We start from the raw sequence: 11,468 nt of genomic DNA on the forward strand, positions 1-11,468 counted from the left end.
GATAGGCAGCGAGTGGCACTTATAAAAAAGGTACAGGTCATTAAAGTCTGCCCTGGATGCACTGAGACGGGGAGCCGCTCAGTGACATCACGCCACCAAAGAGGAATGGCTTAATTAAACTTTCATTCGACAAATATTCATGTGCATTTAATGATCCTAAATCACTTCATTACGCATGAATTATAAATATTAATGACCAGGAGGGAAGAGCAGCGGATGGGGGTGCGTCGTGTGTAGGTTGGAGCCTAAAGCGAGGTTGGGTGTTGGTGAAGGAGAAGGATGTGTCTCGCCACCAGTCAATCACTGCAGAGTCCCCGCCAAACCCTCCAGGCCAGAGGTCATAATTGGAAGTGTGTGTGTGTGTGTGTGTGTGTGTGTGTGTGTGTGTGTGTGTGTGTGCGTGTGCGTGTGTGTGTATGTGTATGTAGCCTCATTATAGCAGCCCTGTGTGGCAGCATTAAACCACCAGAAGATTTCACCCAGATCTGACCAGAGCAACAGAGGTGGCTGGTCATGGCCTATTTCTGGGGTCCTGCCCTGTCGCTTCTCCCGTTCACTGGCTGCCATCTTGCCCTTGAGCATTGCTCCCATTTTGTCAAGTCTTTTTTTTCTTTTTGTCTCCTTCCTACATTTAACTAATTCAATGCAGCCAAGTCTTGTGTTCAGGCATCCAAGAGCCCATGCAGTCACAAAAACAGAAGCTGATGCATAAACATTCATGATGATGAGTGTGGGGTGTGATTGGTTTTTTTGAGCTAAAGTGCGTACAGCTGTTTCTACGATAAATAGGCACAGTGGCTTTCTGCTCGAGAACAACAGAGAGGTAAAAAGGAATAACAGTACTGTGCTTGCCGGTGTCTTGGACACAAACCTGTGAGTTTCTGCATTACACTTGAACGGTTGAATGCAAATATCCATCCATCTCATCTGACAATGGGGAAGAGGCGGGGTACACCCTGGACAGGTCAGCAGCGAATTACATGGCCACCATACAGCGACAAACAACCATGCACGCTCACATTCTCATCTTTGGTCAATTTAGAGTGTCCAGTTAACCTTACCCCAATCAGCATGTCTTTGTAGTGTGCAAGGAGGCTGGAGTACCCGGAGAAAACCCAAAGAAAGACCCCTGCTCAAACTGGGATTCAAACCGGGAACCCTCTCACAGTGCTATGTAATATATTAATTATTCATTGCAAAAAATAATAACATATGACGTGAAACTCTAATCATTTCAATTTTACCCTGAGATGTATTAATCACCCTTACAGTTAGACATGTGTATATACTGCCAAGTCCTTATTGAATCTATGAATTCTCATATTACTGAGTACCAATCCCACAAATGAAAAATACAAATTTGTTCTTTGGACCACTGACTTTAACTTTGTTAACGTTCTTCCTAAATTGAAAAAATAAATATACCACTGAAGAAAAATAGTTTTGTGGACAACAATACCCTCCCCCCTCTAACAAGCCATTTAGAATCCTTTAATGGTATGAGGGAAAAAAGATGAAAGTGGGCTACAGGCTAAAAGATAAACATGAAAAGAGGATATTCCTATGACAATCAAATCCAATTCCTTTCTCCACATAAAAAAACAAACATTTTCTTCCTCAGTGCACAGCAACTGTCTCAAATCCCCCACAGAGATGAAGACTCTGCCAGTGCAACAGTGAAAAATCCAGGATGACTGGATCAATGCTGCCACCTACTGCTGCTTTTCAGGCGCTCCAGTGTAACACAGTGCAGCATAGTCCAGAGGAATGACTGAACTGGTTATTGTGAAGAAATATAATTGATTTTGGCATCAAACGGTATTAAGCAAAATGCATTGCACTGTGTTCAGCATAGGCAGTGGTAAGGGCTTTACGGATTCAGCACATCTGCCTGTTTTGTCTTCCATTTCACTTACTCATTGACCTCATTTCCAATCGTCCTGTAGAGCAGCACTTTCAGAGTGCTCTCCTGAAATCCTTCCAATGGTTATAAAATGGGAGGAGGACATACATCAGGGAGATATATGGGCTAATAGCAATGTAGAGACCCAAAATAGATTCAAGAGCATTAGTCATCAAATAGTGTACAGCACAGGTGTATTTTTATGGTATGGCTTTTTTTACTGCTTCCACTGCAGCCCTGCAGCTTTAAAGTCATTAGAAAGTGCCAATACATCCAACGCATCAAGTCTTAACAACTGTGCACAACAGGCTGCAAGACATGATGAAAGCCAAGGTTTTAGAGGTAAACTGCAGGTTTTTTTTGCCACAGGACTAACACTATAAGTTATGCAAGAACCCTTTGCATGAAATAAATCATAGAGATTTTAAGGAGCAGAATAGCTATCACATGCAAGAAAAGTAAAAGAAGAGCCTTCAAGTAATGGCAGTTGTGCCATCTGTGTTTCTCTTACTTGGGCTTTACCAGGTCAGAATCTGTAAAGGATCCTTCCCAGGCATGAAGGAGAAAATCATTATAGTTTAAATTGATGTAATTAAAATGGAGGACAGACACCGAGGCCCAGCTGATTAGGGTGGAAGTCAAGCCTCTCGTGCCGCTCGCTTGACCTCCACATTCAGTGATGTCGCCAGAATCAGAGGCTCTCGGTTCCAGGCTCTTAAGCCACTGACCCAATCAGAGTGAGCCATGGTGGTAAGCTTAGAAAACATTAACTGTGAAGAACTCCGTGCAATGGAGGGGCTATGAAAATAAAATAAATTAAAACCTAAAAAAGACGATTTAAAAGAATGAACATTATACAGTCAACAGAAGAGCTGAAAATGAAATGTGTGCAAATATAAGGCAACATTCATAACTGTCTTTGAGCACTACTTGTACACCACGAGTACACCATAAGGAATTAATGCTTTCTTTTACATGGAAGGCATTTTTTTTTTCACACTATGAAAAATGGAGGTGTAAGTAACACCTTAACTTCGTTGCTACTGTTTAAGGGTCCCTGTATTTTGCAAGTTGGCTCACGATCCCACTATTTACACTTTTTTGTGTTTTATTTGAAGTTTTGATACCCGTAAGAACTTATATTTGTTGTTTTAGGCATCTCATTTTGAGGTTTTATGTATCTCTATGCAGTTTTACATCTCCTCTCACCCTTCTAGCAAGAAAAAGGCATTTTAAGTTGGTTGTTTTCTGGGTGACACAGCCAGGCCAACCACAGCAAAAAGACTTTGTCCTACTACTGTAGCATGGTAAAACTCACCGGTAAATGCACATGCCAATGGTCAGTCAGAGGTGAAATGAGCTGTATAGATGGTCGACTTTGGACTAAGATGCTCTACCTCGGTTTGATGCGGACCTTTACACCAGAGGCTTGGTCCCAGTTTTGGTACGAACCCCTGGATCATCTGGTAGGCATGTGACCCTGTGTGGTGTTGCAGTGTCAAGGTCCAATGGAGGAATGTTGGAGTCTCCTGCCCCGAGGCCAGCTCAATCGCCTCTGCTGCTACTTCCTCCAGTACCAAAGTGCCAGGGTGCATGAAGACCAGTCATGTGTGTGGTCACAAAATCTGAAATCATGAAGGAAATCAGGGAGGTGGGTGGCCAGGCAATTGGGACGACAAGAGTCGAAGAAATATGCTTTGCCTGTGCAGCACAAAGCCATCAAGTAGCTAATCCTTTATTTCTGAGCTATGACCTCAGGTGTTAAATAGCTAGCACGTTTGCAGTCCACACACAACAATTGGTAGACGAATGTAGGATTATAAAGATTAAAAGATGAAAAGAGTGTTGAAGCAGCTGAACAAAAGACGACAACACTACAAGAGTCTTAAAAGGTGTTTAAGAAACCGAATCCAAAAAGGTGGAACAGTGGGTCAACCTAGCTGGAGGCTCAAAATTACTGAAGTCCTGTCGGCTCATTTTAAGGGTCAATTTCTACATATAGGCTGTGTGATCAAAGAAGAAATGCAAATCTTACTTTCTACAGCATGGGACCTTTAGTGTCATTAGTACTTTTCCCACTGTGACAAGTCAAATGTTACTGTGAAAAAGGCCTTGAGTGCCATGGACAGGTTATATCTTTCTCAGAAAACCATAGTTTTTTTAAATGAAGAATGGATATAGTTTTTTACACTCAGATCTAGAAATTAGTACATAAAGCTTGAAGTACTCAAAAGGCACTTCTGGCAAGAATGAGTGTTATAATATGGGAAATGTATTTAAGTGTATTTACAGACGTCAGTATTCATGATTGAAAATCAACAATGACTATTTATTATATCACCTCAATATTAACAGCAGGGTTCTTCCTAACCAACCAAAACAAATCTTTGTATTCTCTTGTTCAGAGCCATTTTCTGCTTTGACGTTGTTTTACAGTTCATAAGGAATGAATGCTTTCCTTTACATAGAAGGCATTTTATATATTTCACTAGGAAAAATTGAGGTGTAAATAACAAGACGACGACTGAACTACGTTGCTACTGTTTTAGGGTCCCTGTATGTATGGCTCATGGTCACACTATTTACGCTTTTTTGTGTTTTATTTGAAGTTTCGATATCCATAAGAAGCTATATATATTATAATAAATATTTGTGACCATAAAAAGAACTTGGAGCTGAGCAGGTCAATTTAAGATAAAACTCACTCTCAAAAACCTTTTAAAAGCTGTTTTGTCTGGTTTACTATGAAAACAAATCTTACTCACCACATAAGAAATACACCATGTAGCCGAAGACTACATATGTATAGTTAAACCTGGGGATATTCCGCCCTATGAGCCCATGAGCTGTCTGACGGATAAAGGTCGAGCTTGGATTTACCGCCACACTGGATTTAAACTGTCGTAAAGTAGCCGCTGTTCACCACGACAGAAGCTCACGTCTTAAGGCATTTCACTTTTCGGCAAACTAAGGCCTTCCGTCTATAAACAGCAGAGCGCTGTTTACAACGTGAAACCACCTGGGGGGAGAGTCGCCATCTGCACAAACACGATGGGAATAGAAGATGAAGCGGACAGGACGCTGTTCATCCGAAACCTGGACCAGAGGGTGACGGAGGAGCTTTTGTTCGAGCTCTTTTTACAGGTGCTGTCGTCGCTAACAGTTAGCTTTAGCGCAGGTGTAGCACAACACTCATAATGCTAACAACCCCAAACCGTGTCAGAGTCGAAATGGCCCGAAATGTCACGTTGTGTTGTTTCTTTACACATGTTGCACCGCCATTTGTTGCTGTGCACACGTTGTAGATAATTCGAAGATACGTTAATGTTTACTTATAGCTAGCTAGCTAGCCTTGCAAGCTAGCTAGCAACCAGTAGCTTGCGCTGGTTGCTGCTTTGTGTTCAAACCTGTATTGATGTTTTTACAGGCAGGCCCTCTCATCAGAACCAAGATCCCGAAAGACGTGGACGGGAAACAGAAAACATTTGGTTTTGCTGTGTACAAGCACGAGGTGTCTGTGCCGTATGCCATGGAGCTGCTCGACGGGTCGTCGCTGTTCAGCAGAACTCTCCATGTGCAGTTCAGATCGGGTGAGATGACTGTTTACTGTTTTTATCGGTAACAATGTGTTCTACACACAGACGTTACGGCACTCGGAACATATTAATCTAATGGAGTTACGGCAAGTCATACGTATTTACACATGACTTTGACATGCCTGTACAATGATGGATCAGTGAGTAATCATTTGACAGTGTTATTAACCTCTTTACTTCCTTATTTTTTAAAATCCAATCTCAACTTCATTCTTTATTTTAGGGTTTAGTGGTTACACAGGGTTTCTGCAAAATTTTAAATTCATCCTGAATCAAACTGTTGACATATTACGATCATAAATATTTTTAGGTAGCTCTTAATTGTGCTAACAAGCATTTAACGCTACTGTCATCGAACTTTAAATTTAGTTTTTTGTGTGGCGTGCACAGTTTGTCATGTTTCCATGTGATTGAGCTTTGTCTCAACGACACAGATATTGGCATTATGTAATAAAATTACAATTAGATTGACTAGCAGACTGTTTCCAGGAGTACATAGTTAATGAGAAGTGCTCATTTAACGACCTCAAGTCTAAAATGGTTGTAAAGGATCAAGGTGTCGTAGAAAAACACTGGAGTATAACCCTGTTGAGTTTGGATCTGAAAAACTGCTTCCTATTTTACTGGCTAAATAGCACAATGCGTGGTGCACAAATACTCACTAAATCTACGTCAAACAGCACTAGTGCTCCCAAGTTATGTCGGAAACATATGGTTATAAATATCAATTAATAAAACAATCTTTAAATGATCCCATTTTAGAAAAAGAGAGGTTCAGTCATGTATTTCATCTTTGTTCAAATTTGAATGATGACTAGACTCTAGCAGGTTAGACCTCAGACCTCAGTTTCAGAATTATCCCAAGCCTGGCACTGGAGATGCATTTCATCCTCTTGTGAAGTAGCGTTGCTGCTGTTTTGTAATTTCATTGTCAGGGCAGTGTGAAGGTGAACATTAAATACATAGCAATACATCCTAAAATATGATTTTTTAAAAATAATATATATTTATGTATGCCATGCATTCATGTAGGGTTTTCAATACCATTTTCAGAGTTTTGGAGCAAAATGCTTGAACCAGATGATCTGGATAGAAATATGCAGATTTTTCTTTGCTGCGTTCTGATGTACTTTATTGTCAACTACACTATTAGTACTGTAAGTGTAAATACAACCTTTGCAAATAAACAGTCAATAAGAGTCCTAAGAGTTTTTTGTTTAAATTTTAACATGTAGAAAAGTGACATTTTCAACTGCTGGCCACCGCAGTATAATTGAACCCCAGCACACTAGCTAAGCTAATACTGAACTGTTCCAAACAATCTTCAGGGAAAGATTTCTGTATATATACTGCTAGCGTAATTTGAATTAATTTCAACTTCATTCATCCTCGCTCAATGTTTTTATGTCAAGAATGTTGTTTAATTTACTGACATTTTACTTTTTTATTTTGCTCCCAGAGAGATATTCTTTATAAACTATAGTGATTTTGCTGCTGTTAAGATTGTTGCAGCTCTAGAGACATATTTTATTTATCTTCATCCTATTCTACACAACATTTTATGGAAACCTACCATTGTATTAATTTGGTGCCAATTTGGTGGTGGTGGTTTAAGCCACATAGTCAGAATACTATTGAACAATATTATTAATCTTAATTTTTGTCTTTTTACGAGAAATAACATGTATGACTTAGTTAAAGTCTTCTTTTCAAATGAATGTTTTTTTCTTTCTTAAACTGTGTCTTCTTCCGTCATAGGAAGCAGTCATAGCAGCAGTCCAGGGAACTCCCAGAATTCAAGTCCTGCAAATACTCCAAACCCCCACGGCCAGAGGTAAGAATGTCTCAAACGTTTTTTGGTGCACCACCAGAAACAAAACAAAAAGCATCACTGGCATAACAGCAACTACTGGAATTTTTTGACCCTCCTGCCTTTTGATTTTGAGCTGTTCTCCTTTTGGTTCTCAGTTGAACCTTGAGGTGTGCTCATAGGTAGAGCATGTACACTTAACTGTGTCAACATGGAGTGATCAGTGAGTTAAACGCTTACACATTCAATTAATTGTTTCTATTTCTTGTACACCTGAGACTGTTAAAATGATATACAGCTGCCTGCCAGTAGGTGAGGCTGCAGCCCTGGCAGACAGCAGTCCCTCTCCTCCTCATACTAGTAAACGTCTCATCTCATAAAACCAGTGCGGTTTGACCATATGTCGATCGAGAAAATTAAAATAAGTTTGTGTGTAGGCTGTGTCAGAATAAACTGGTATAAAGCCAATCGACCGGAGCAAGGTGTGACTACATTCCACACCTGTTAAAGAAGGCTGCTGGTGCAAACCCTCATGTACCTCAGTGTTTGCCATTAGTGTCCTGGCTATAGTACAGTCTGGCCGCAGTTTCATAATGGAAGTAAAAGATGTCTTGACGTATTTTTCAGCCTTTTTCCTTGTTTGTCAGCAGTTAATAATTTTGAAGCACGACTCCACTGTGTGCTTGTTAGGTGCTTCCTACTTATTGAGTATAATTTAGACATGCAAGTTTTCATGCTCTTGGCAGTGTCGCGTGTGTTTAAAATTGGAGCTCTGACACAAGATGTGGAATTAAATTGGTTTGTATTTACACGACGCACAGAAGATTCAGTATGCAGTCCTTTCCACGCTTCATGCCAAATAGCAGCGCCTGTTTTAAGGCCCTTACTGGAAAACCTGAACATATTGGCACCAGAGATGAATTGGGGAGTGCAATGTATATACAGCATGTTTTGCCAGACAGTTCTTGTACTGTTCTACTTCAATTGGAATGAAAAAGTTGGTTCAGTCCAATTCCTTGAAAATAAGAGTTTTAAAATAATTCTATTGTCTAATTCGTGGACTTTTTTTTTTGATCATATATCAGGAATGGGAATTTTGTTTTGTTTTTGACTAACTCCCAGCTAATCAAAAAAAGATGAGCGGACCAAAGCAGACAATGGCATGTGCCCAGAGATAAATGTGGGAGCCTGTATCTCAAAGTGAGGATCACTGGTTAGCCAGGTTCCTTTGAGCTTAACTCCTCATGAGTCTGGCTCACTAAGTGGGACAGATGGTCTTGATATCCTTTGCAGTCTCGAATGATGGTTGCTAGTATAAAAGTAAGTCTGTATTGACCTGCTTCCTACTTTCTCAGTAAGTTGTTTTGATCAGATAACTCCGTCTTTGTCATTAGTTTCCACTGCTGGTTTGGGGACAGAGCTAGTTGTGTTGTCTTAACCTATGAGCAACACAACACACCCGCTTCCCATGAAAGCCAGAAGTTGTCCACTCGTGAACAGCCCTCTGATTTAAACTTCAGTTGCAAATCTAGTTCCGTGGAATCTGATCTGTCAGACTTGGCTTTGTATCAGTGCTGCTGGACTCGTTTATCAGATTCCATCACAGATCTTGGCACTAAACGCTGAGAAGAAAGGATGTCACATTACTTGGCTTTTCTGTCAGGCTTTTGTAATAATATGTGGCTGGATGGATGATTTATGTGTTGCTCATTTATGTTCTTGGATGAGGTATTGCTTGCTTTTAGCTGGAGGTCTGAGTTTACAGAATGTTTGATAGACAGTTATAATGTGCTTGAAATGCTGAGAAATGTTTTTTTTCCACTGGTGTGAATACACATAAACATTTCTCTTTGTGATAATTATTGTGTGGTGTGATCACAAAAACAAACAAAAAAAAAACTTTCAGTAATTTTCATCACCTGTATGCGTGTCTGCCAGGGTTTCCATGGGGTCTTAAATTCAATTATCAAATCTTTAAGTCTTAAATCTGTTGAAATATTCTGTACTATGCCGTAACTATTTTTGGTAGATTTTAATCACGTTAATAATTTATTCAACTTTACTTCCGTTGTCCTTTTTTAAAATTAGTTTCTTTTTTTTAGAGAACTGCTTCGGCGGAATGTATAATTTTGTTATAATTTTTAATGTTAATACACTAATAAAACTATAAACAAAACCAATGTGGACCTGATGACTGATACCAAAACCCTGGTCAGAATTGCCTGGGCTACATTCAGCTTGGCTGTAGGAAAGACAGAAAGAAGGTTATTCTCTGTTTGGCTAATCGTGTCATTCATCATTAAAAAGCCTTGAATTCAACTTGGTCAAACTGGTAGAAGAACTTGCAGAATTTACATTTAATTTTTTTTATTTTGCCCCCCTAATTTTTTTTGCCATGGCTCATTGCACAGCTGTCTGATGATGTAAATGAATGGGACTTGAAAAGGTTTCTTCATATATGCAAAAGTGATATAATTCAAATAATCACAGCCGTTGAGAAGTCAAACATGGATTTTGTGCCTGGTTGTCGGTACATATTATGTACACCTGACACTGTGTAGACTTGTTTGGGTTGGTGTTACAAAATATTTTCTTTTTACTCTCACAGGACGCCGAACCACTTCAATTCTCCACCATATACTCCTCCGCCCCAGATGCAGAGACTCTTTTCACCGCCCGATAATCTGCAGAAACATGCCATCGTAAGCTTTTTTTCCACTTTTATAATGAGGCTTCACTGCTATGTAGTGACAGAATTATTTATAAAGAATGCTTAATTTTAGTTTTGTTCCTAAGTAACAAATTATGTTTACACTATACAATTTGACAGCAATAGAAACATGCTCTTTGGCTTCATTGAACAGGAGGAAACACAGGCCCTGTTAACTGTCCTTTCTCTTCATCTGTAGATGAACAACATGATGTGGCAGGCCGAGCAGTTGAACTCCGGCTTCTCCAAGACTCAGCAGAGGCAGCCGCCCTCAGGTGGAAACTCGAGACAACAGGACAACAGCCCCTATCGGCATCATCCGACCAACGCCAACAGCGGCACCAGAAGCCAGCGCTACGGGGACGAGTCCGGTTCTGGGCGTCACCAGCAACACAACCGGGACAACTATCAGCACCAGAGCGACAGGAGCGGCAACCGTCACCATGATGGCAGAGGCGGAAACAGACATTATGACGACAGGGGCAGCAACCGTGGCCACCAGGATAATAGATGGCGGCGGTACTGATACGTACTGAGGATTTCTGTAAAGACTTCAGTTCTTCACAGATTTGTGCACAGCTTCCTTAAGAAGAGCATGAATTAAGTTGATAAACTCACATGTGTACTCAGGTTGTTTGTACATGATCCTACCAGTGGGAGAGATTTAATAACTTATGCCTTATGGTCATTTTTGTTTACTTTTTAAGGCGTTTTTAAATTTGTAAACTACTTTCATGTGAGGTTTTTCTCAAAGCTGTCGCTAAATATTTAGAGGTGAAGAATTGTGTTACCCTGAGAGCAAGGACAGAAAAAAGAATCAGACATGACTCATAGTCATATTTGGAAGACAAAAGACATGGAAAAAAAATGATTTAAAGTGTCAGCCAGTTTTTATGTTATGCAAATCGTCTTGAATGGTGCTGCCAGAATTTTTAACTCTTCAGGTATTTTGCCACTAAAAGAACAATGACAGTGTCGGCTAAAGATTCCACCAGCACCACTTTTACTGCAATATGGCACCATCTTTCTTATTGTTAGATCACATGACCTTGCTCTTTCTAAAAAAAAGAAAAAGTCTTTTTATTTTTTAATTCTGAGTCTGTACGACAAACTGTTTTACAATGAACATTTTCATTATTATAAAGCAATATCAGTGATTTGTTGCCTTGTCTTTCATGTGGCCGCAGTTACAAATGCCAGGCTCTTGGCTCCACACCATGAATGCTATTTGCGGGTCTCCCTGTGTTGTGTGTGTGTGTGTGTGTGTGTGTCTGTGTGTGTGAGTTAACTAAGTGAGCTATTGTATGTTGATGCTACATGCTGTAATGCGTGCACACACGGCCTTATCGGCACCTATAAATGGCCCGTGTGTAACTAATACACTTGTGCAGCGGTTATGGAGTAATCTACAGGTGGCGCCACACACATCCTTTCATTCAATCAATTAAG

The 11,468-nt window shown here is 40.1% G+C and overlaps 1 protein-coding gene across 1 annotated transcript; it reads left to right on the forward strand.

Moving 5' to 3' along the window:
* Window positions 1-4,821: 4,821 nt before the first annotated feature.
* rbm7 (RNA binding motif protein 7) lies at window positions 4,822-11,184 on the forward strand. Its single transcript, XM_034605526.1, has 5 exons — window positions 4,822-5,047; window positions 5,331-5,493; window positions 7,258-7,333; window positions 9,918-10,011; window positions 10,219-11,184. Exons 1-5 carry the CDS (start codon window positions 4,955-4,957, stop codon window positions 10,543-10,545), a joined length of 753 nt encoding a protein of 250 aa, XP_034461417.1. The 5' UTR covers window positions 4,822-4,954; the 3' UTR covers window positions 10,546-11,184.
* Window positions 11,185-11,468: the final 284 nt, after the last annotated feature.

This window comes from Hippoglossus hippoglossus, chromosome 13 (genome assembly GCF_009819705.1).
Source record: "Hippoglossus hippoglossus isolate fHipHip1 chromosome 13, fHipHip1.pri, whole genome shotgun sequence".
In the NCBI taxonomy this organism is placed as follows: domain Eukaryota; kingdom Metazoa; phylum Chordata; class Actinopteri; order Pleuronectiformes; family Pleuronectidae; genus Hippoglossus; species Hippoglossus hippoglossus.

Coding starts and splice junctions, on each gene's coding strand:
- rbm7 (XM_034605526.1), top strand. CDS start 4,955: ATGGGAATAGAAGATGAAGCGGACAGGACGCTGTTCATCCGAAACCTG. Junction 5,048..5,330: donor TGTTCGAGCTCTTTTTACAG/GTGCTGTCGTCG, acceptor ATGTTTTTACAG/GCAGGCCCTCTCATCAGAAC. Junction 7,334..9,917: donor CCAAACCCCCACGGCCAGAG/GTAAGAATGTCT, acceptor TTACTCTCACAG/GACGCCGAACCACTTCAATT.